The 26,137-nt window shown below is 40.1% G+C and overlaps 2 protein-coding genes across 8 annotated transcripts in view; both read right to left on the reverse strand.

Annotated features, from left to right (window-relative positions):
• The window catches only part of LOC122772068 (synaptosomal-associated protein 25-A-like), a 32,760-nt gene extending 18,869 nt beyond the window's left edge, over window positions 1–13,891 (reverse strand). The window contains exons 1-2 of one of the 2 annotated variants that reach the window (XM_044029732.1): window positions 13,807–13,891; window positions 2–110 (exon numbers count right to left, since the gene is read on the reverse strand). In XM_044029732.1, the coding sequence (XP_043885667.1) occupies window positions 2–73 (72 nt within the window). In that variant the 5' untranslated portion in view covers window positions 74–110; window positions 13,807–13,891. The remainder of the gene's footprint in view (window position 1; window positions 111–13,806) is intronic. The other variant, XM_044029733.1, reaches the window with a different exon arrangement.
• Window positions 13,892–13,934: 43 nt separating this feature from the next.
• lrrc28 (leucine rich repeat containing 28) lies at window positions 13,935–24,902 on the reverse strand. 6 transcript variants are annotated; one of them, XR_006360737.1, is made up of 13 exons: window positions 24,748–24,902; window positions 23,806–24,038; window positions 23,632–23,672; window positions 22,846–22,883; window positions 22,260–22,397; window positions 20,932–21,138; window positions 20,743–20,845; window positions 19,678–19,850; window positions 19,424–19,583; window positions 18,573–19,281; window positions 18,166–18,226; window positions 15,981–16,194; window positions 15,857–15,908 (listed from the first exon to the last, which is right to left on the reverse strand). XR_006360737.1 is itself a non-coding variant. In XM_044029730.1 (10 exons), exons 2-10 carry the CDS (start codon window positions 23,971–23,973, stop codon window positions 19,212–19,214), a joined length of 1,098 nt encoding a protein of 365 aa, XP_043885665.1. In that variant the 5' UTR covers window positions 23,974–24,038; window positions 24,748–24,902; the 3' UTR covers window positions 18,262–19,211. The 6 variants fall into 6 exon arrangements, 1 of the variants encoding a protein (XP_043885665.1); XR_006360735.1 differs by having other exon boundaries at window positions 15,981–16,197; XR_006360736.1 differs by having other exon boundaries at window positions 15,981–16,696.
• Between the last annotated feature and the right edge of the window lie 1,235 nt (window positions 24,903–26,137).

Consider the following 26,137-nt stretch of genomic DNA (forward strand, 5'->3'; position numbering starts at 1 on the left):
CCTCATCAGCTATCTGGTCTGCACGTGTCTGCAGGTCGGCCAGCTCATTACGCATGTCTGATTCGTCTGCCATGACGACTGCTGAACTCTGACCTCAGAAACAGGAAAGACTAAAGGAAAAGGGGTGAGACAAGGGGAGGAAGAAGCAGGTTAGTGCACCAACAACACTTCAAAAATAAAAGATATCCTGTGAAAGAGTTTAGCATTAGTGTTTAACTTTAGACTAAAACCAGATCTGGTGTATGAAAACAACAACACACAAACGACGAGTTATCTGCTTTGAAAACACTGTTCACAGAGACCAGGAGATGATGTTCCTGTAAATCCGGGACTGTCCCGAGCATCACCACAAACACAACCAGCTTAACTCAGATCAATTTATTCACACATTTAAGATGGGAAGAAAAGAGAAAGAGTTATAATTAATTATTCATTCCTGAAGAAGACAGCACTTTGTATTGATGCCAACTGCCGTAAAACCCCTATAATACAAATGCCGCTCTCCTTTTTTGTTTGCTATAGAATCAAAACAAGATGGGGCATTGTGAGATACCATAAAATATGAACCACTATACTCTGAAGCAAGGATGAAAACTTAATGATATGAATTGTTTAGAACGCTCATGTATTCCATTTTTAAAACTGGCATAGAACATAGAGCAATTCAACTGATTGCAGTGTATGCCATGCACTAATTATGTTCAGCCCTAGAGGTTGCATTTAATTTTCAGACAAATATAAATATAATCTATCATTTATCCAGTAGTATCAAGATATCATCTCTCCCCCATCTGTTGCGAGCTTCATCCAGAGTTTGGAGAAGTTGGTCGGGAGGATCACAATCGCCCTCAATTTGCTGTGCTTCAGCAGCAACGACAATAAAGAAATAAAGAAAAATCTGTTTGAAGAGCAGACTTGACTCCTTCTATGAATCCCAAAGTCAACACTCCACGCAGTGCTCAGGTCCAGTGTCAGGAGGTGTTGTTATTTCTGCTTTGTCAGTGTGAAATACCATCAACGCATGAAACGGGCAGCGAATATATATCGACGGAGCTAAAGATAGAGTTTCAGGGATCAACGGTAAATCGAGATGAGCGCGCACCGTGGCTCCAACAGTAAGAAGGAACAGTATCAGGACAGAGACAGGGATCTATTTTTGCTCCTCTGGCTCTCTGCCAGACACTTTTTTCATGAAGCTTCACACAGCGGAGCTGGAAATATGGCCCATGAAAAATGTATGTGGCTGTTACTCTGCAGCTGACAGCTCTACATGCTGCTGGTGGTCGGGGTGAAGGTGAAGCGACAAAACCAGCTCCGTCTCTTTGTTCCTTTAATTCCTTCACTCGCTCACTTGTCTGCTTTGCCGCTGCTGCCTCACGCTGAACAATAAAGTCACTAATGAGGCTCATAATCTGATTTGGCCCAATTAGATCTCACTTGTGCGTCTAGTGCTCTGTCAATTGCAAAAATCATACTGAGGATTTTCTTTTTCTTTTCTTTTTTACGTGTCTTGTCACTGATATAAACGTAACCACCCAGCAGCTTTCAGCTTGGGGATCATTCATGCTCTATGTAATCTACTTTATGTTCAGCGTAGCAACGAGACCAAGGGACTATTGACTTCACGACTCAATCAAGGGCTGTGACAGCAGAAAGAGACTGTTGAAGGATGAATGCAGGAGTTGGTTATGGTATATAACTTCTTGGTAGGTGACTGGTGGATTGTACCAGATCTTGTTAGTCAGTTTACAGCCGGGGCCATCCATCCATCAATCATGTCCACAAGGTCAGCAAGAGCCACAGCTGGATGTTTGATAAAGTATCTCCTTGTACTGCTCCGCCCTCTGCCTGCCTGTCTGCCTGCCTGCCTATCTGTCTGTCTGTCTGTCTGTTATCCTGCCTGCCTATCTGTCTGTTATCCTGCTTGCCTGTATGTTTGTCTGTCTCCCAGTGGAGTTGTCAGGCCAGTTAATAATGAACATGTGCCCGGAGGGAGGAGGAGGAGGAGGAGGAGGAGCAGGGGAAAACAGCCATTTTAAAGAGCTTCTCTAATTGTGTATGTGTGTGTGTGTGTGTAGTAGGCTGTGTGGACCAACTGTCAAGCAAACCTATCTTTGTGAGGACACAACTTCAACAGTTTTGAGGATTAAGGTTAATTCTAACCCTGGTTTTAGGGTTAGAATTAGGTTTAGGTTCAGGCTTTTAGTTGTGATGGTTAAGGTAAGGGGCTAGGGTCTGCATTATGTCTATGATTTTACTTTTTATACTTGGGACAACATAGCCTCGAGCTCCAGGTCATAAATCAGCAACATAACAAGTGAATATACAGACAACACTAATGTTACAAAAGAGAACAAACAAATAAATGATTTGAGGAAAAGACACTTTGTTTTGTCCATGTGCACACACTGTCTGCAAGACTGTTAGTTTACAGAATGGCAGTGAACCAAGACTGATCATGACTCTGGCGACGCTGCCTTCATGCCCACTTGTTATCAGTGAGGTTGTGGTTGTGTTGTCAGTGGCAACCGCACTGAATTTGCAGTGACGACAGCCCCATAAAACGTCTGTACCCTTCATGCACTTATATTAAACATCAACTTAAACATCTAAACAAAAGTAATAGAATACAACCAAATACTGGTTCATCTCACTCAGCCAATAACATTCACATCTATTCCGTCCCTCCCTCCCTGTGTAACGCTTTGCTGTGCTATGGATCAGTTATCAGTTGCTCACCTTTTACCAATGTAGCTGCTTCCTTCCATGGTCTTTGTGTGTTTTAAAGCTGTAGTGTGAAATCAATTAAAATATATAAATGAATTAATGTCTGTAATGTCGTAATGTCTGTACCAAATGAGTTCAAACAATGCATATTTAGTCTTAATCATCTCCACACAACACTGCATTTAGCACTTAAGCTGTGTTTTAAACCTCATGTTGTCTGGCGATGCATTGTGGGCTGTCACTTTAAAAAAAAACAAAATCAAGTTTGAACAAATTTCGTGAGAACAAAGTTTAGAACAATTTGTTCTCCCTCATCTAGCTAGTCTTAGTTGGACTAACATACGTACCTGGATAGTGAGACACCCTGTACTAGTCTACACTTAGGACAATATATGCAGCAAAGTGACAACAGCATAGACATGGCAGCAAATGAATGTTTCTTCTTTTCCAGTCACTTTTTTTTTATGTTTACGTCGAAACTGTCCAACCTTCCTCTATAAAGTCACTTCCTCTTTCTCGACCCACACTTACACACACACACACACACACACTAGTGGAGCTGATTTAATACTAGGTCTGGCCATCACCATCCCCCACCTGTGGCCCCGTGGCCTGTCGCTCATCTTGAGTGATGGCTGAACTGCCAGGCTCAGTCTGTAGAGATTAAAGTCAGCGGGGAAAGAGGATTTATTCTCCAGCTTCCTCTCTCTCTCTCCTCTCTCTCACTCTCTCACACTCTCACCTTTAACTCAATTTCCTGCTGTTTTACTTTGTCCACTTCCCAAGCCCTCGAGTAGGACAAAGACCGAGAGACCAGGTACACCCACTTACACACACTTTATCCCTGATGTAAATATCTCATCAACCAATTTCAGAAACTGCTGAAATACTCCGTAATCGCTCATTACAACGAATACATAGACATCATAATACGTCAAACTGTGGCACACATCTGCTACAGCAGACCACACCAGACACTATTAGATAAAACATAATGAAATGTTCCGTGAAAATCACCATACAATTAACCTATACATGAAAGCCACAACAGCAGGGATTATGAGTGTTAAACTGGTGTCAGATTAAATCCTCCATCACACGGAACGTGAGAAGATTTAAGAGCGAAACCCCGGTGATTGTTTCGGGAGGTGATGTCTTTAAAGTGCAGCGCAGAGAAAAGACCACAACATTAAGTGCTTTGCATCAACCAGGACAACGAGCAGCACATTAAAATATTAGTGCAGTTCAAACAGACGGAGATGTTAAAAGGGCACCGATGAATTATTGATCAAAAATATTAATAGCATTAATGCTAAAAAGCTGGTGAAGGGAAATGTGGAAATAGGATGAGAGAGGGAAAGAGCCAGAACATGACTCAGCAGAGCCAGTAACTGTGACAAAAGAATGGATGTTGTGTTTTATAATTGGACTTAATCCCAGAGAGAAATCCACCTGCTAGACTTGTTATTTTGCTGGTTAAAAAGTCTGAATTTGTTCCTCTAAACGTCTGCCTCTGTTTGCCTCGTCTGACACTTTCAGGACATCTTTTCTTTTCGTTTCCTCTGCTGCCACTTTTAAACACACTGGATTGCGCGCGTGTGTGTGTGTACCATGTCTACGGTATTGAATGGACCAGTATAGAGTGCAGCCCATAACCAACTTCTGTGGTTCCACCAGAGATTGTAGATTCCTACATCAATTCCTACAGTAGTCTGATAGATTTGACAGCCGTGTTACTTCTTTTGTATTCCATTCTCAAAAGGCACTTTGAGGTGTTTGGGGGTCGTTATGTGACTATATATGTTTATCTCATTTCAAAGACAAAAAAGCTAATATCGTGCACCTTTTTTTGATTTTATGTACTTTGAGTTGCACCTGAGATGACAAACACTTTCATTTTTAATGTGAAATAGTTACAGCTAATACTGTGCACTTTTTTACGTACTTTAAGTACAGGTATGACCTTAAAGTACCTTTTATTATTTTTTAAAAGCACTTGTTGATGTACATTTTAAATTTGTCATCACCTGCTGCTTACTGGCTGCAAAAAAAGTCTGGCTGTTTGTAATTGAATAGTCCCGATGTAGCATTATTTGTATACGGTGTTGTTAATCTAAATACCTGCTGTGTTAACCCCATTAAACGGCTAAATTTGAGCTATTTATCTGATATGGATGATATGATATGAATCAATACAGATATTACACTCACATTCAGGCAGGGTTCTATAACAGCAGTGGTTCTCTATTATTTTCTGTCATGCCCCCCCAGAGGACAGAAATGTTTTCATGGCCCCGCCCCCCGAATTGAAATACTATTGAGAACCTGATAATTTTTATTTATTTATCTGTATAAACCACTGTATGAGTTGCCCTACCCTGCCTCTCATGACCCCGACACCTCACCGCACCCCCCTATTTGAGAAGTACTGTATTACAGTATGTGTTCTCAGTAGTAATGCATAACAACAATGCAATAATAAAAAGATACATGCAGACCACAAATACTGGCGATGAACACGGTTCAAACACAGTAGCAACTGTGGAAATTCACTACAACCATTTGCTAAAAAAAACAAGTGAAAATATCATTATTATTATTTTAAAGCTAGTGATTCTGGCTATTTCTAAGATTACCCATTACTTGGTTCTCACTAAATTACACAAAGGGGGCTGTGAGTGCTGTAAAAACACAGGTAGACTTTATTTTGTTTGTTGTTACTGCGAGATTACGTCGTCAAATCCAACAGTGGTGCATCACCTCGTTACCTTTCAGAGTATCACTCCGCCTTTGTAATCCACAGTATTACAGAACAAGGTGTACCATGTTATATAGTTCCTGATCCACACGAATGAAGTGAATAACATGTTTATACGAATGTAAGACATTCATGAAACCATTTCAAAAAAATCTAAACAATATAAATCTTGTAAAAACAACTCCATCCTCTCATCCCATTATGTACAGAAGAAGATTTTACAGTAATATGGTCAGGAATTTAACCACAGTAAGTATTTCTAGGGAGGTATTTCGAGTTACCTCCTTTGTGAAATGCAAAGCAGCAGGTAGACACAGTGCAGCCTACACGCAAGAACAAGATGCACCACTCGTTTAACCTCCTCCAGTCTGTCAGGCTGTTGTGATTAACTGCCTCCACTGCTGTCACTCGAGCACCGTTTACCTTCGAGCCGAGATAAGCAGATGATAAAGTGTTTGTGGACGAAAATAGGACATCAGGACATTTAGCATTCAAGGGAAACCAGATCATAGCTTGTGTTTTTCTCGTATAGGTTTAACCTAAATCTGCTTTTAATTTTTAAACAGCTAATACATTTCTCTCTCTCTCATGCTTATTTCTGTTAGTGTGGATGAGTGAGAGAGGTGGTGGGCACACTGCATCTGACAAATGGTGCTGCTCCTTCTGTGATTATCCATTTGTTAAACTAATTGTGTGGAAGTGAAACAGACACGAAGGTGAACCCCGGGGAGTGCAAGGTTTCAGGAAACATCTAATTCCCCATTTCCCTCCTCTATTTGCACCAAACTTAACCTCCTGGCATTACATCTGGTGATATTTCACCTTCTAATTACTCTTGAGAGTGAGCACAGCGGATTAGATGAATGAATATGTTTGTTAAAGTGTCTTTGACTGTAAAAACAGGTACACCGTAATGACTCTCACGTCCATTTATGCTGAATATGTAGCAGACACTATGCAGCACACGTATGTACAACACCTGACACGCAGACACACTGAAAATAACACAGCGGTTCATGAATAATAAGGAGCGTGTGAATTCAGCTGCATTATGGGGATAAATCAGCATGTCTACCTCACATAAATCATTTAAACAACTAGTTAGAATTAAGATTTAGTGCAAGTCTTTAGTGCACATTAATGTAACATAGATAGTACATATCAGTAAAACAACACAGTAAGACTGCTGCTTCAATTAAGAGCTTAAGAAAAACTGTGCAAATGTTGGCCTTCAAAAAATCTGAATAATTGGCCCTGGTTCTCTTCTCCACCATGACTTGGAGCGAGTCAGTGGTCAGGCCAATCACTCAGCCTGCGTTTTAAATTGACACAGAGGAGCTTCTTGCTGATATCAAAGGCTCTTAGTTTCCTCAGAAAAAAATCATCTCGACAAAGCCTTTTTACGCATCACTGTCCAGATTAATTTAACCGAGTTTAACGTCCTCTGAATGAATGTGTGTCTGTGTGTGTCATCACATTACCAGTCTGTGCATTCCATGTTTCTCTGCCATGTTGTCTTCAAACAGGGTTTTATATCCAGCTCTTTATTTTCAATTTCTGTTATTGCCTGCAGCAGTTCTTCCACACTGGCTGCATTGTCTGATACTGCTCTTTGTTGTTTTGTCAACAGGGAAATACAAATCGATCTGATTTGATTTGAAAAACTAACTGACAAACTAACTAAGTAACTAACTAACAGTGTTTACCATCCTGGAGTTTTTTTGCACAATAAAAAGAGAGAAAATGTGTTTACTTATTACGTGAGCGGAAAATTGCAGTGTGTCTCACTCCTACACTGCTCGACTCTGCCCTCAGTAATTATACTTCATATGAAGCATACATTTGTGCAGACACCAACACTTACCAGGCAGAGTGAGACTTTTGCTCATATAGAAATGCTGATAAACTATAATTGGACATACAGCCACACGACCGCTTCTCTAAATTGCCACCACGTTGGGGTGGAGAGGCTTGATTGTCTGGGGCAGTAACTATGGTTAGTTACGGTTAGTTAGTTAGTTAGGAACGAGCCCGACTAAAAATAAACCTATGAAATGATTGCATGAGTGTTCATCCTCAAAAAGTCCTTTCCTGAAGGAAGACTGTATTTATTGTCTCACATCATTTAAGCATGTTGTTTAAGCAAAAAAAACAAAGCTCCACAGTAAATGAAGTAGTGTTTTCCACCACATGCATGATGAGGCCTGAATGAGGCTGGAGCCTTTACAGCATCACTGCTACATGTTGCTCATCAAGATTGTATCCACTTTTTTCATTACCATACACACAAACCACACACACACACACATGCACAGTGTATCTCCACGCTGACCTACAAGCAGCAATCACATACTCCAAGACATGACCAGGCCAACGAGCATGATGGGAGCCTGAGGGCTGAACTATTCAGCCACCACCTTACAGTTGACTGCTAATATACCAAGCATGTACCAACAGCCAAACACACACACACACACACACACGCACACACACACACGGACACACACACACACTTTGCTTTATAGAAAAAGTGTGTCAAAGCTATATGTCAAAGCTGCTTTTCATTATTAAATCCAGGACGTAAGATATGAACATTAGTCATGTTTGTTCTGCACTGAAACAATATTAAGGACTAGAATGTGATTCACAACAAGTCAGAGATGCATTTAAAATCACAAATTGTTCCTATTCCTTATTACATTTAGCTTTTATTAAGTCACATGGTGAAGTGATAAATCCATTATTAGTGTTTTCTATATATCCAGTTCTATTTTATAATCTAATGTATTGCAAAGATATAAGAACTTAAAGATATGATTATCCAACATATGCGTATAACATTTTTAATTGGCTTATAAACAATTAATTATTACAAAAGCTGTGACTGTGGAAAATAAACTAATAAAAACAAAATGATTCCATAAGAAGATAATAATTTCACAAAACAATCTTAAACGTTGAAGTCAATCAATCATTCATGTATACCCTAAACTGCAGCCTATGATATTTGCTAATTGCAACTTAAATGTAAAAAAAAGATTGTTCAGTCATAGCTACATCGTCACATGTATATTGTGATGTGTTCCAGGACTGGGCAAGACACTTAAATGACACCAAACTACCTGATATATCCAGCCACTGGGGGCATAAATGTACTCCTGGTGCTTGTGCTGGGCTGCATAAATGGAGATGGACACTTTAGGAAGGACAAGTGGCGTAGAATCGATGCCAAATAAAGAATACAAATGGAAACCAGTCACAATGTTCACACGATAAATCATGAAAGGAAAAAAAAAACAAATACTAACAATGACTGTAGCACAAATAGAAGTGTCAAAGAAAATTTCGGCTAGCCCGTGTCCAAGTGGAAAGGGAACTTGACTTGTAACCGGAGGGTCGCCGGTTCAAATCCCCACCCGGCCAAAAAGGGCTACTCAGTGCTACTCCTATTTCTAGGATGGGTCAAATGCAGAGGAATACTTTCCCCAAGGGGATTAATAAATTCAAAATTCAAATAATCCCTAAATAGTATATGAATGAAAACCCTAATCTATGATTTCATGGGTTATAAGATAAGCACTAGAAGATTGTCACATTTTAAAAAGAATATCTTTATAATCAAGCTTTTTCTATTTTCTTTTTTAAACCCAAGTTGACCAAATGAAACAAGGTACATAACTTCATACATTGCCAGTTTTCTGCTCTCAGCAGCGCCCACTGTGACCATATGGCCTCAGTGAATTAAAACATTCCCTATGGAGAGACAGGAGGGACACACAGGGAGGAATTTGCTGTGGAAACTCACTCCGGAAATCACTAAGGAAATCTACAGAATAAAAGCCCAAGCACCAGTAGTCCTGTTACCTGTTACACTACCCAACAACACCAACTTTTCCCATCATTTTCAGAACATAGAGGTTAATTTCTGGTTGAAACCATGAGTCCTACATATACTCTCATGACTGATATTAAAATCTTCACTGTGACAGATTACAAGACCCAAATAAATAAAAATAAGGCTGCAGAGTAACAATTAACCAGGGATGTATTTCCCACATTTCCTCATTATATAATCCAAATAAGAACAGGATTGAGAGAGGCAGATTAACTACAGTAACAGGAGGACGGGAGGAAGATTGATAGGCGCAGAGGTGGAGTGGTCGTTCGGTCACAAAGAAAGAAAGTGCACATTTGACTCAGCCTAAAGCAGCTCTTACAACCATTTATCTATCTATCAGGGGAGTAATTAACATACATTCTTTATGACATAATGCATTTAGCAACAAAAACATTCACTGAACATCAACACAGTCAGAATACATTGGGGGTGGGGGGGACAGAGTAGAGAGAATGCAGGCTGGGGAATAAGGTAGTGTGGGACATATACTGTACAGGCGAGTCAAAGCAATCATCTGTGGCCTGCAGGATAATCACTGCAAAGCCCCACTGTCCCATTCACGGAGGATAAAACCCACTGGATTAATCTGTAGGCCTACAGAACACACACACACACACACACACACACACAAGCAAACACAGAGAAGCCTCACAAAACTTACATAACACATCGACCACTCTGCCTCTGCATCTCTTTACTTTCCCTCTCTCATACATGCATTCCCTTTTCTTTCACTCGCACACTTTGGCTCAGACACACACATACACACACACTGTAAACATAACCACCTAATATTTATAATGTATACATACATATATATAATAACTAACCACAATTAAAACCTTAGACCATAACAAAGTCCTCAGAAATTAGGTTCTGCTTTATCAGGACCAGGTTTTGGTGACTACTGGTCCTCACAAGACCAGTGTTTATCCCAGAAAAGGTACTAAAGAGGTGGTAAATACAAGTATACACACACACACTCTCTCCACCCCCTCCTTTCCTCCCTCTTTTTTCTCCTCCACTCTCTCGATGTGAGCACATTCAAATGGACACCTGTCATCATGCTGTTCATTTATACACACACTCACACATACAGTACATAGTGGTGAGGCACATACAGCAATGAGCATGCACAGCCACTTTATTAGGTACAGCAGTTTGACTGCAAATCATCAAGATGAACGGCTGAAGAATCAGAATGTGGGGAAAAGTAATGTAGGTGCCTTTGAATGTGACACATGAGCGCTCTCTAATCTCTGCTTTTTCAGAGAATGGTCCAGAAAGAGAGACAATATCCACTGAGAAAAGGCCTTGTTGATGCCAGAGGTCAAAGGACAACAGTAACTAAAAATGATGACCCATAACAATGAAGGGATGCTTGGTGAACCTTGAAACAGATGGGCTACAGCAGCAGAAGACCACATCACACACCACTCCTGCCCCTGTATTCGGTGGCATGTGTACCTAATAAACTGGCTGGTGAGGGTGTATTGGTATGCCTATTTATGAGGATTTATTTATGGGTTGTGTACACACATGGATGCACAATGCACCTTCTGCATAATATGCATAATGATTAAAATACACACAACATGCACGTGTAAACAGCAAGAGCGCACATGGTTGTCGGGGGAACTTTAAAGGTTGATTTCCATATTATGCAGCTTTGCCCTCATTCGTGCGTGTTTAAGAAAACTGTGTTGAACTGAACAGTTCATACAATGTCTGTGAGTTTTTTTTATGCCACTTTACTGTCAAAGTAAATCAGCCTGAATACCGACAGCGGAAATGTCTATCATCTGTGTCGCCCACGTCTGTGCTCTCATACATGTCAATGATAAAAAAACACAACACAGTGGAATCCTGAACCAAGACCTGACCTGATTTCCCTTGGAGCCTTTCGTTCCATCACAACAACGACAAACTTAAACTATTACTGTGACCTCAACTCCTGCACTTTAAATGTCAAGCGTACTGTGCACACTGTTGAACTAGTGCTTTTGTCTAAAATGACAAATTTATAACCTGCCTCCTAAATCTGTACTATTCACTATGACAACACTGCTGACGTCTTTGGCCAGGTCACCCTTGGAAAAAAAGAGATTTCAATCTCAGTGGAATTTATCTGATTAAATAAAGGTTAAATAAAAAACAATAACAATAACAATTCTGGGACCTTCTTCTTAAAACAGGCTCAGTTTTTTGTGTCTACAGTGACACACAGACAACAACAATAGATTTCACTTCTGAAACTTCTCATGTTTTTACTCATTTCATGTTTTGTTGCTGCCTCCGTCTGTCTTGACATGAAACGACTCACTTCCTGTGTGCAGCATGGTAATGACGCGCAGCGACACATCGCCATTCAGAGAAATGTAGATACAGAGAGAGTAGTGTTGTGCAAACTGATTCGACAACGGTTTGAAATGGAACCGACGTTTGTTTAAAAGTTACGCACTACAGCTTTAAGTCTCAGTGAACTTAAGTCACTGTTTGTACTAAAGTCGTGTGACGCACAGAACTCTGTAAGTAACAAAACTGAAGCAATAGTCTAAACTAAGCCGGCTGCTTGCTTCAATCATAGTTTCCTTTCTTTGAAGTTTTCCTTTCTTACTTTTTTTCTTTGACCATCACCAGCCAGTCTCCACAGACTCACATCCTTTTTGAGTCTCCTCGTGTTAACGGTCACCATCACCAGCAGTGTCTGGGCTTTGAGGATTCTCCTGTGGCTGCTCAGAAGCACAAACCGCTCAACTCTGATCTCCCCCGACAAAAAACTACAAACTGCGTGACATTTATAAAAAGCCATTGATGACAAATCCAATTCTCGTGGGAACATTAACACGTTTAAGGAGTGCAAATCCAAAAACAAATTCCATTGGGGACAATTTATGGACTGCAAATGTCAACCCTCTGCTCTGTTTCTTTTTTTTGCTGAAACTTCAGTGAGCAACAGGCACTGAAAAAGAAGACTGTGCATTGTTGGATATGACTGTATTTCTGTAGTCGGCATTTTTTTTTTATAGCTGATCAAACTGAAATTCAATGAGGACAATGGAGATAATAGAAGACTGAATATGTAACAAGAGCAACATTTAGAAGACACAAACCTTCCCTAAGGCCACTCACTTCCCCACAGTGTCAATGCACTCTGTTATTAACAAACTTCTTTTTGTATCCAGACCACCACCAACATTTTAACTGTGTGGTTTGAATGGAGCAAGAGAAAACTGAAGGCTGGCGGTAATATCTCATCTTTTTACGAGCAGGATTGATGGATGAGGAGGAGGAGGAGTGTGGTCATTATGTGTGCTCCCAGGTTCATGTTCTTCACAGCATCTCATCTCTAGAGAATCAGCGAGGACTCTTGGAACGCTGATTCTCTTGCTGATTTTCTCTCTCTCTCTCTCTCTCTGCACGCTTGTTCACATGGCGTCTGACCGTTTGCAGAGCAGCTTTTCAGCCTCTGATGAGATGTTTACAGCAAAATAGGACTGTGATTTTCCTTGAAGGTGCCTTGTTGAACTACAGCATAGCTCAACATCTGCAGTCACAGAGCACCTGGGCATGGACACACACACACACACACGCACGCACACACACACATACAAAAGACTTCTTGTAGATGGTGCTGGTAGCTGTAGCAGCTCTGTGGTATCTTCCTGGTGGCAGTTTAACACATTCTTTAAAAGAGGGTGATATAAACACTGACCTTGTTAGGACCAATAATCCTCATGGAGACCAAAAGCTGGTCCTAATGAGGCAGAACCTCATTTCTGAGTAACTGGTTAGATTTGGGGCTGTTTTTGCTTTTGTATTGTGGTTAGGTTAAGGGCTAGGTTAGGCATTAAGTGGTTATGGTTAGGGTTAGGGATAGCTGTGCAAACCTGTATGTGTCTACTGTTACATTATGGGAAATGTTTTTCTTCCTGGGGATCCTTTGAGGATTTCATTGTAAGTCCTCACAACTTTTAAGGGCTTTTGAGGTTTAAGAATGGGTTGTAAGGTTTGTGTGTGGTGAGTACTATGGAGCTGTCCACGGTGCTGAACACGATTCCTTATGCACAAAGCTTCTTCTTTTTTGTTTTACCTCCGCACAACTTTTTTGAGGCTGAACCATCCCCTAATTTAACAATCTCAACAAACAACTGCCTTAACTCTGTAATATATGAACGACGCAAACACTGTATCAGCGCACATCAACATTTACACTGATTTGTACTTGAACACACGCAAAGACCAAAGCGACAGCAAACACCAGACAATCACAGGACTGTAAAACAAGGCAGCACATATACTCTTATGACAAATAAAATGAACTTTAGAATTATGTTTTAAAAATAATCTAACTTCAAATGCTCTTCTGTTTTAAACAGTGTGATGCGATTGAAAAACATAACAATAAACGAGTTAAACTTACCTGGTGGAGTTTCCGCTGCTCGTGCTTTTCTCTTGTTTTCCTCGTTTGTTTGGATTTGTTTGGACTCTCGGTGAAAGCGTCTGTCTGTCCTGATGCTCCGTTCAGCGGAATCGTCCCCGGTGAAAAGACGCCGCCCTCCGGCCACGCGAGCGTCAAGCAGCCGAGGTTTAAACACTCCACACTTCCTGTTAATGTTTGACAAAATAAAAAAATCTGTAAAACCATCTCATACGGATACCAAATTGATTATAACATATATTTTTTGTTAAATGGGAAGAAACATCTGAAATAAAATCCACTTTAACGTGTCCTTGTCTTTGTTTTTCACGTTGTAATGAAGGACTAATTAAGGTAAATAATCAAGGTGCTGCACAGAACAAAAAAAATTCATACAAAGTTGAAACATACAATGCATTACACATTGCTTACAAAAGGATTAAAATACAATTAAAAAGTAAGAAGAGTAAAAGAATGTGTATCTTAGATTTATGTAAAAAAAAATATATGTATAGCTATAGAAAAAGGGAAAAAGTAAGACTAAATGCACATTTTTTAATGTAATGATTATCTTGTGTACTAAGTATAACATGTATAACCAAAGTTCTGGAATCTATTTGAATTCAGAATATTTCATGTTTACAGTTAGAAGGTCCAATCTCTCCCAGATTTGGAATTAGGGAGACCTTAGACTGTGTGCATGTGGGGATAATGATTATATTAGACGTTATTAGGATGTTGAAGATGGAGCTGATGGGTAGGAGGAGGGAAAGAGAAGGTTCGTGGCTGTTGTGAAGGAGGACATGAGGACGCAGTGGTGTGTACGGGGGAGGTATGCTTACTGTTTCGTAGATTTCTCTACTTTGAACTTGTTTTATTTTGAAGGTCAGGTCCTCCTTCTTCCTGTCTCGTTGTGATAATTGATGCCACTCACAAAATGGCCGCGCCCTCTGACGTCACACGCAGAGGATAAAAGGTAGGGCAGCTCAGCCGCTCAGATTAGAGCGAAAGGCGGGTGCGAAGTTAAAATGAGAATAATTCTTATTAAAAATATAAGTCATGGTCTCCCAGTACATCCAGTTTCTCAGTCCACACTCATTTTGTACTGCGACCACCTTGCCAGTATGAAGCAGGTGTACCACTTTATTAGGTACAACCTGTTCAATTGCTCCGGAACACAAATATTTAATTAGCCAATCACACGACAGCAAAGCAGCTAGGCATGTACAAGGTTAAGACCTGTGGAAGTTCAAACTGAGCATCAAAGTAAGAAAGAAATATTGTTTAAGAGACTTTGAAAGGGGCATTGGTTTTGGGGTCCAGAAACTGCTGCATCTACTGTGATTTCCACTCAACCGTATCTAGGATTTACATAGAACATAGAACGGTCTGAAAAAGAGAAAACAATGAGCAGCATTTTTCTGAGCAAATGCCAAACGTCGAAACAGACGTGCAGATGGGCTACACCAGCAGAATAAGTCACTGAGTGCTCCTCAGTGTGTACCTAATAAAATGGCTAATGAGAATAGTTACAGCCTCAGACCTGTTCCTTTAAAACATCACGTGGATCTTGAAATACATTATTTTCAGTATAAAGTAGAGATCACAGGGTAACCTGCAATATGGTACGATACATGGTCCACAATACCAATAATATCACGATACAATGATTCTGTTATAACAATTATCTTTATGAATCATTAGGAGGGATGATAATTGTGCCTCCTGTTAAACACTTCATCATTGCATATCACATCACAAGAGTTCTGGTCTTAATGATGTTTGAAAGCAAATGCACATCATGGATGAAACAACTCGCACTGACAACATCCAGCGTCATAAACAAACGGCATGTTAATTATTCCTGTCACTCTGAGTGAGACTGATAAAAGACACGCTGTGAAAAGATGAATGGTAAGGGGAGATATGATTCCATCCCTCTCCTCCTCCGCTCTGTCTGTGACTGTTTCTCACCTCTCCACCAATTGTCACTTTAGTCATTTGAATGCTGAAATCTCACCCCCTTCTTCAGTCCTCGTTCATTCCCTTTTTGTTTTACACCACAAACTCAGATCCAGTTAGTGTGATAAGCAGCAGCATCAGATCTGAAAAACTCAAATAATGAGTATCTTAAAATGCACATTGCTTTTTTTCCACAGCAAACTCAGTTGACTAACCATTTCAAGCAGTTATTTCCAGGTGTGATAAGCAGCATCAGTGTGCATCTATTCTGTACCGGTGATGGATTGGCTTATTCCACATGTGGGTACAATCATGACCAGTACATTGATGAAACCATCAAAGTCGCTCCTGAAAACTGATGATCCAATAGTCATCAGACTGAGCACACTGAATCTCGCTGAAGTGCCTTTCTGTCTCTCCATCTCTCTCCTCCTAAGTACAAATGTGTGAGCAACACACGCACATGCGCGCACACACACACACACACACACACACAACATCCATTAGGAATAAATAAATCACACATTGATTTTTTTGATGTGTTACAGAGTGTTAGGCTGTTGCTCTGGCAGACGACTGTGAATTATGAGAACATGCACAAAGGAGCTATGAAAATATTCTCTGTTCAACGGTGCAGAGATGTGAAATACACTCACTGTGCCACTTTATTAGGTACAGCGTGACCCGTCACCCATTCAGCCCCATATCAAAGCTGCTCGCTGAATGATTGAGACCTAGTGACTGTGGAGTCCACTTAAGGACACAGAGATCAACCTGTTTGAATTGATTTGAGCTTTTTGTCATGATGCGTTATCCTGCTAGAAGTAGCCATGAGAAGATGAGTACTCGCTGTGTTCATAAAGCATCGGACATGGTCAGCAACACAACTCAGGTAGGTGCAGGTAGGTGTTCGGATGATGCCCAACCTGAACTGTTGATGCAAGACAAGATGCTGGTACATGGTATTTTACGTGACATTCACTCTCAGTGGCTTGGACTCATTTGATGGAGAGTCCAGTTTTCCTCTTCTTTGGTGACTCTCTGATTTAAACATGACCACTAGGGATTAAAGATGTATGTATATCATACAGTGTGTCAATGTGGGAATGAAATCTTTTTTGGCACAAAATGGACGAAACGATCAAAATGGATGATCAAAAGCAAAACCACAAACACCTCAGTACACATGATGTGTTTAAATTCCAGTTTTAAATTATCATCTAGAGTAAAAAGGTGTCAGTTGATCAGATATGGACACGTTTATGATGCAGCCCATTTATGACAAAGGGAGGGAGAAAATTCCTTAGTTTTGCTTTTATCTCATTTATATATATATATACATATCATATCACGCTATATTGTTTCCTTCGTGTGTGCAGTATATTTTTTATATGCAGTTTTTCCTGGAGTCACAGGGTGACATGGTGTATTCATATCCGTTTGCTTTCTGCTTAACAATATGTTTAATATAAGATAAAGACAATGTGCCTCTTTCCTGTCCTTATTCTGGGTGAAGATGTGTTTGTATGACCTCCTCAACCATTTTGTGTGTGTGTGTCCACAGACTGTGTCAAATGATCGCCATGCTTGTGTGTCGGTTCATGTGTACAGTCAGCAGAGATGTGATATTCCCAGAGTGAGGGCAGAAAGCCGAAGCAGCATCACGGCCCCGCACTTGTCCGAACATGCCATCGATCGTGCCGCTCTGCTTTCTGCTCCACCCTCCATTATCACTTACATACATATTTCAAGTAGTCCACTTTCTTTAGAGCGGTTTCTGGTGATGGACGGGGTTGTGTTCAAGCTCATATTAACTTATTTCAAGTGCGGTGTATTGAAAGCTGTGTAAGTCACCAGGTTGGAAATTCCAATTTTTAAGCTGCAGTGCATAATTTTTGGTCAAATTTGTCATTATTGATGCTACTATTCTGCCTCTGTCGTTGGTTGTCTTTGATAGCAATAATGTATTATTTATATGCTGTGTCCAAGAAGCATTTTTGAGCAGTGTAATTCACTTCTGAAACTTTTTGTGGGCACTCCTTTGTATTTTCAGTCATACAACTTGTTTGTATCAGTTTCGCTTTACTGGTCCAGTGTTGCTGTGGTCTCTGTCTGTCTCGACATAAAACAAATCATTTCCTATGTGCACATGCCCGAAAGACATTGGGTAACACGACCTAAGCATTGCTATACAGAGAAATTTAGAGCTGTTTGTGTGAAGCATTGTGTGAAATGACAACAACTGAAAGAGCCACATAGAGAGTCACATAAAAAAAGCCATTAAATTACTTAATATTGGCAGAGTTTTAGAGATGAAGAGATAGCTGCAGGTTATGTGTCACGTATGAGAAGAGTGTGTCTCTGTATTTTAATATCCTGTGGAGGAAACTCAACAATCACCTGCTTTCCCAGCGACCCCCGCTCACCGCAGCTGCAACTTGCAAAAGCCGTGACAACGTGTCTGAGGAGTATAAAAAGGTACAAGTGCACAGAGAGTCACACATCAGTCAACATTTACTGTGGAATGCAACACAATCATGACTTACAACTGTACAACACAGTAATGAACATTAACACACAAGCGTCCGTCCTACAAGAGAATCACACAGTGCCTCTGAAGTGAACAAACAAACAAATTCTTTGGACAATGACAGGGGTCCCGGCAGATGTTTAATTCTGATAATGGAAATTAAAAGCTAAAACCGTTCATTTTGGACACCTTTAAAAGACAATGCAAGCAGATACAATTCTTATACATAATCCTCGGCTCAGTTATTTAAACGTCAAGATTTGAGGAATAAACTCACAACAATGACTCATTGAGTATATCATGTTGACATGTATGTGATGTCCTGCGAGACTCGTGTATCCTGCTCAAAGACATGTGGCTTCTGTTGGTGTTCTTCTCTGCTGCTGCTGCAAATGACACACATTACACAGACGCGCGTTTAATTTATAACCTTTCAAACGGTCTTCAGTAATCAGTAAAATGAATTGCATTCATATCACAAGTGTTAATACCTCAACGTGAAAACGTAGTGATTTCACTAATGTTTTAACAATGCTTGTTCGTTAAAAAGCGCCTAATAGCGAGAAGGGGTTTGTACTTACGTCAAGTCTAAAACTCCTAACTTTTTAACAGCAGTTATTATGTTGACTTATCAATGCACACACAGGGATACAATTGTCCAAGTTGGTTTGACTCCTGACAGAGGAACCATGTAGGGTTTGAGTTTTTGTCAGCAAATGTTGCTGAACAAACCCTGTGTCCATCCTCTGAGCCAAACAACCACAGACAATACATCTGTGTGATTCTCGGTATTGTTAAGCAAACGCAGAGCTCCAGCACTGTTGCCGCACAAACCTTCGAGATCCACACAAATGATAAATCGCTATCTGCCACCTCACGGGAAACAATGTTCTCAAGGCGAAAGCAGAAAGACGCGTCAGCCCTGGAGGTCAAAAGTCCGGAGGCAGTGACTGGAGCAGCAATAGGCCACAAAACTTACAGTCGTCCTAAAGAGGAGACGAGACAGGAAACAGAGTGAGAGGTGAACAGTTTTGTGGAGTTGAACAGATTTCATGTGCAAAATTCAAACCAGATAAGTTGTTTGTAGGAACTTTTTTTGGGAGGCAAAGGTGGTGTGTTAGCTCTGACCTGCGGTGCACTCCTGCCAGGGCGGTGTCACGAAGGGGAAAGAGTTTGGGGTACATGGTGGTGAACATGGCTTGGCTGCAGCGATGACAGTGGCCCAGCGGGAACTGCAGCAGGTCCAGCAGACTCTTCGGGAGGGTGATGGGAGGCAGCAGATTCAGGTCTAAACACAACACAGGAAATGTATGTAAAACACAGTAGAGAGACTACTGTGCGTTTTAATGCTTCATACACAGCAGTGTACCGTCACAGCTTACCTGTGGGGCAGTGGTGGTAGATGCGGTGCAGAGTCCTCATGGCAAGCTCCTCCAGTGGAACCACGCTATCCGCCTCTGAGCCGACCACTTTCACTTCAGGTGGCAACCCGACCAGAGCCTGACTCAGTGCCTCGCCCCTGTCACTCTCCAACACACGTGACGACACACCACACCTGCACAAAACAACACAGTCCAACAACAGTTTTTATTATAGTGCACAAAATGATATTAACTACATTTCATTAAGAGCTCCTACCATAAACTGACTGGCCACTTTATTTGGTACACCTGTTCAATGGCTTGTTAAAGCAAATACCTAAACAGTCAATCGTAACTCAATGTGCATTTAGGCATGTAGACAGCCAAGACTCGACATGGCTGACTGGTCTGAGTGTTTAAGAAACTGACGATCTACGTAGGTTTTCATGCAAGAACATCTTTCGGGTTTATAGAGTAAAATATTTGAAGAAAATGGTATCATAATATACCAATATACTTATGGACAGAAGTTTTGGATGTCTGACCATTACACCAACAGGGACTGTAATAACCTATTCAAATATGTAAGAGAGCTTCCACACTTCATGGGAGATTTTCCTCAAGATTTTTTTGTCTTTCTATGGGAATTTGTGCCCATTTATTCTGTAGAGCATTTTATGATGTCGGCCACTGATGTTGGACGAGAAGCCCTGGCCTTGGAGAAGCCTTGGTGCGGGCCAGTCAGGTTCTTCCACACCAAATTCATCTTACGCGTCTTTATAGTCCTTGCTTTGTGCACTGGGGCACAACTCTGTTGGAATAGAAACTGTTACCACCAAGTTGGAAGCACAGCATTGTCCAAAATGTCTTAGTATGCTGAAGTGTTAAGATTGCCCTTCATTAGAGATAAGGGGCCTAGACCACACCAGGCGCCATGTCTCCTGACACTTTATCCATTGTCCTGTGTACCTAACAAAGTGGCAAGAGAATGTTTTTTTTCTTTTCTGCAATTAAGTTACTAATTCATACTAATCGATATCAACCTGAGTTGAGCTCAGCTTCAGGTAACGAGGTTAGCTTTATTACCCGCTGCAGCCGATGACCTTGTTATACAAGTAGGAGGGGAGGCCTTTTAGGTTCACGTTGTTGTCCACAAACACAAACTGCAGCTCTCGTGACCTGCCCAGATCTGAAAAACAAGTATGTTAACATCACCTTGCTCCCCACATGTAAATCACTATGACAACACACAAATAAATCGGGTGCTATGCGGACCGAGCGGCAGAAAGGTCAGCTGGTTGGCCGCCATGGAGAGCTGGTTGAGGCGGTGGAGCCAGCAGAGCTGACGGGGGACGTGGCTCAGCAGGTTGTGGTCCGCTGTCAGATTCTGCAGGGACAGACAGCGATGAAGTCGATAAGGCAGAGACATCAGCTGGTTCATCGACACATCCAGAGTCTCCAGCTCCTGTAGATCACCAATCTCTGATACCATGAGGCAAACATGAGAGAGATGGTCCGAGTCAGTCTTTTCTCTTTTGTCTTTAGTGAATCATTTTTGTTATTTCAATGTTTCATGTCACATTCATGTGACACAACATCTCTCAACAGTCTGGAACAGAGATCAGATAATCAGGTTGAAATGTGTGGGCATATCAGTGTTATTGATTTTTGCTGCAGACAAGTCAAAGAAATTAAACCAGACAGTTGTTGTGAGGTTTATACATGGAAATTAGCATGCTTAAAATTGAAACTAAACATTTCTAAGGATCATGAGAAAATGCACATTGAACAACCATCTGTATGAAAATAAGTAACAACTGAATCTCATTTGCACAACTTTTCTCCAGTGATTTTTATTTATTTACAAATATACTGTGACTGAAACATTGTAATAGGAAAGAGAATTGTAATTTTGTATCCTTTATTTAGCCATATTGTGGTACAACATTTTTAAAAAATTAACTAATTGAAAAATAAGCCATTCAAAAACATATCTGGATATTAGCATTAAGCTGTGGTGAATTCAGTCATGTATGAATGTTAGACACATTCTGTCAGGTTGATGCATTGTGGCAGCCGTGCTCAGTCGCAGCAGCACTGATCAACCCTCCATCAGTCCTCGTAATTTCATTGTGCAATTTCAATTGTATGATGGTAATTAAGATCCTTTCATTTCCCCTCCTTTATTTGCATCACATGCAGTGTGGACAGTATGTTCTCTTAATAACTGTTTCTGACAAGGCTTTTCATTTCTTATGGGTCTCTGTCGCCCTCTGCTGGCAAACAAGATACAAGTCTACAAACTACAGTCAGTATTCTAACCTCAGAAAATTACAAGTCAATGTCCAGTTTGCAAAACATTCACATTCACACACAGTTTGTGTGGACTTTGTACCACACAAACTGACTGAATCTGTTATTTAGCGAGTGAAGCAGGGGAGCTGTTTGGTGCATAAATGTATGAAGACATTGTCCATTTATGTTTATGTTTTTATAGCAGTGGACCTTCAAATATTTGTCATGTTGTTGTCTTAATGTTTTTAATTATACAAACTGACTGTTATACTGTATATTTAAATAGTTATGAAGTAAACTTGAATTACCTGGAGGAAGACATTTCAGCTGGTTGTTGGACAGTCTCAGGTGCCGCAGTGACCTCAGTCGGCCAATCTCTGGACAGAGGAACTGGAGGGCATTATTGCTCAGGTCTAACGATTGAAGCCTGGCCAGGTTTCCAATGGCTGGAATCAAAGCACATCATCAACACATAATCATTGGGTTGATTCTTTAAAAAGTCACAAATCTATGTGTTTTAAACTATTTTAGTAGCCTGAGCACTTTGTTTAAATGGGAAGCATATGCAGGCATAAGAATCATACACAGACATTTCATTACTGTTTCTGACAAAGTCATCAAGACAAACTAGAATGAAAGAAACTGGATTGATGTTAGAAGAAAACCATGTGGTATAACAAGAGTTAAAAAACAGAAATTGTCCAAACACCAGTTGTTGCTCCCTAAAAAAACAAGAATCCTTACTGAGCAAGACTTATCCGCTTTTCTGCTTTTTATCCTTTTGTCAGTCCTGCCCAGCACTCTAAATGTGCATGCCTTTGCAAACTCTTGTATAAGAAAAGAAAGACATTAGCTAAAGAATGGCATGTGTTCATGACATAACAGAGTGCTTACCTTCAGGAATAATGACTATGTTGTTTGAGTGCAAATACCTTGAAAGGAGAAAGAAAAATCACTCTTTGAGTAGACCAAACTATTTGTATTGTCACAGGACACTGTAGACCAATATATTCATGTCAATAAGGTTAAGCTTTCAAGTGTTACGCATTAATTCACATGCCTGTCAGAGTTAAAAAGGATTACAGCACATAAAAATTACACATAGGCTTCCTTTACATTGCAGGTCTTAATGCCCAATTCCAATATGTTGCTTTTTTTTCCTGCTTACACCTTCATGGGTCAAACCTGATTTGTGCCACTTGGTAGGAAAAGATCAGAAGTGTGTCAGCTGCAATGTGATTTTGATAGGATTCTGCAGCACTGCACATTTTGTGATTAGCAAATAAATGCAGTGTCTTTTGATTTGAATTAGGGCTGCAACAATTAACTGAATAACCACTTCTCTGATTTTTCAGCTTCTTTATTGTGAATATTTTCTGGTTTCTTTGCTCCATATAACAAAGAAATGATTAATATTGAATCATGTGGGTTTGTGGACAAAACAAGACATTTGAAAACATCATCCTTCCATCAACATTTTTCAGAATGTTATAGACCAAACCACTAATTGATGAATTGAAAACATAAAGGTGTGCAGGCCTACCAGCCAATGGCAATAGAAAACACACTAAGTCTTAGTGTGTTTTTATTTGTTTATTATTTGCTGTCAAATAATGAAATGGTAAAAACAAATACAATGATTAATTGTAAAAAACAATATCCTTTTAGCTGAGTACTCACAGTTCAATTAGATTCGGGAGCTTCTGAGCAAGATTGTCAGGCTGAGAGAGAGAGAGAGAGAGAGAGAGAGAGAGAGAGAGAGACAGGAACAATTAGTAACAGAAATTTATTTTGTCAAACTGCCTTCCCACTGCTGCATGTGCCAATAAAAATAACAAAAAGTCATACACATACCAGTGTAGTGAGTGAATTCCTCTTCATGTAGAGTCTTTCCAGGAACTGCAGACCTTCATCTTTTAGCAACTCCACAGGGAAAATATTCAGGTTTCTGTAGTTTAAAAACAAGTTTTTGTGGCGCTCCTGCTTGGCCATGAATATCGTCTCGTGAAGTTCCGTTGCCATTTTTGTGGAGACTTCTCCTCCTTGGTGGAGGAGACTCAGTAATGTCTCATTCTTCTATGGCATTACTGAAAGATAAACAGGAGCACAATTACAATCAAAAAGTGGCACTGACTGAATTTAATTCAATTCAATTAGCATAGTGCAAAGACTGCAAACTTAGGTTATTGTGTCAGATATTTACAGAAGGTCTTATGTTCTTAGTTTTAAAAACAACTTTTAATATGAATGTTTTGTTACTGTTCTCTGTCCCATATCATTCAAATAAATTCATCTTGGAAGCAGTTCAAGTTCTCACTTTTGTGTCATTATACATCTTTCATATTTATTAATCCCAATTAATAGATCTACCTTCATAAGCAGCCAACAAAGTCTCATGTACCCAGCGACCCTCATGATGAGGATAACGCAGTAAAGGGATGGATATGTCATGTGGTACATGTTTTTAAATCCATTACATATTGCTCTCACAATCGTGATAGCGGTCACAAAATCGCGAAGACATGTTTTCCCCATATCGCTAATCCCGGGTACTAACTGCAGTTCCTGTTTGTGTGAGCTTGACTGACAAATCTACAGAATGTGTTCAGAAGGGAGACACCGTCTCAGAAAGAACATCCGCATTCAAACGGTCCTTTTTTCCACTCGATGTCAATGGGAGATGGAGGAAAGCGCTGCTGAAGCCCGATGCCACTGCCATTCTAAGCACCGTTAGCATGCTAGCTAAGTTTCTGCCACAAGTACCCTACGTTCAATGACAAGACAGTCGGTATTTACCTGAAGAGAACATGGCTGTTTTTATTTCATTTTGGTTCCCACATACGCTCAGTGATACTGTTACTATGATGTAACTTTAAATATGTAAACACATAAAGCTATGGACATAAAGGGTTGTTTGACTGCCGGTCGTAAACAACGTATGACGTTATGACGTCGACCAGCTTCTTCTTCGTCCTGTTTTAAGGACACTAAGGACCGGATGCGACAGATGGCGTTTTACTGCCACCTGCTGTCAAAATAGCAAATGTACGCATTTGTGCCACAACTACTCTTATTTGTGCATCTATATATATTTTTTTTTTTTTATTTCTCCCACTATGTTGTTCTGCGGCGGCCGTTTGTTTCTACTTGTACCTCTTATTTCGCCGTTATGTGTTCGTTCACTAGTTCCACGTAGAAACTTAATTAAAACTTCAAAACCTTTAGCCAAATTATTGCTCATTTTTCTAATTTACACATTATTCCTTATTAAAATTAATTGGAAAATTCTTCCTAGTTCCACAGACGTAAACAACTTCATTTGAACTTCAAAAATATTGCTATTGCGCAAGTGTCTATTTTAGATTTTTTTATTATTAATCCCTTTCGCTTTGTGTCTATTATTCTCTTTATTCTATTGTGTTTCTCCGGGCCTTGAGTTCCAAATGTTGTTCTTTCATGTCTGCATGTTGGTATCACAATAATGAAATAATAATTCATCCTTGAATCCTTGAAAACGTTCCACTCAATTTGGACATTATTCAGTCTATTCAGAAGTTTGGTATATTAGCTAGATACTTTTGGAAATATTCAAACACACATTTACTCCCTGGTTCCATACCTAAATGTAGAAGCTTCATTCAACTTTTGCTTGTACTTCCCTATTCATATTGATGGAAAACACCTTTAAAGACCTTTAAAGACACACATTTTCAGGTTCTTACTAGTTCCAAAGACGTAAATGTAGAAACTTTGTTCAAACTTTAAAATGTTCGGCTCAGTTTAGACATAATTCAGCCAGAATATTGGAATATTAGCTACATACGTTTGGAAAATAGTCAAATAAATTGAAACACATTTCAGATCCTTGAATTTTCAACTATTTACTGGTTCCATGTACGTCTACGTAGACGCTTCATTCAAACTTCAAACTGTTGAGAGCAAGTGACATTACAGTTAAAAGTGAATGGAATTTTCAGATTATTCTGGGATTTGACATTGGTGTGTACTGTGTGGAAGGTACAGAGCTAGAGTAGAGAGGTTGTTCAACTCAAAACTATTCTAATCAACTTGCTCTTCCGTTCACAAATATCACTCTCCATCCATGACTTTCTACCAGTATGTAGAGAATTTAGTCTTGTTTCATACAACGTGACAACCAAAATGTGTGACTCTTTGAGAGATGTAC

Source organism: Solea senegalensis, linkage group LG7, assembly GCF_019176455.1.
Source record: "Solea senegalensis isolate Sse05_10M linkage group LG7, IFAPA_SoseM_1, whole genome shotgun sequence".
In the NCBI taxonomy this organism is placed as follows: domain Eukaryota; kingdom Metazoa; phylum Chordata; class Actinopteri; order Pleuronectiformes; family Soleidae; genus Solea; species Solea senegalensis.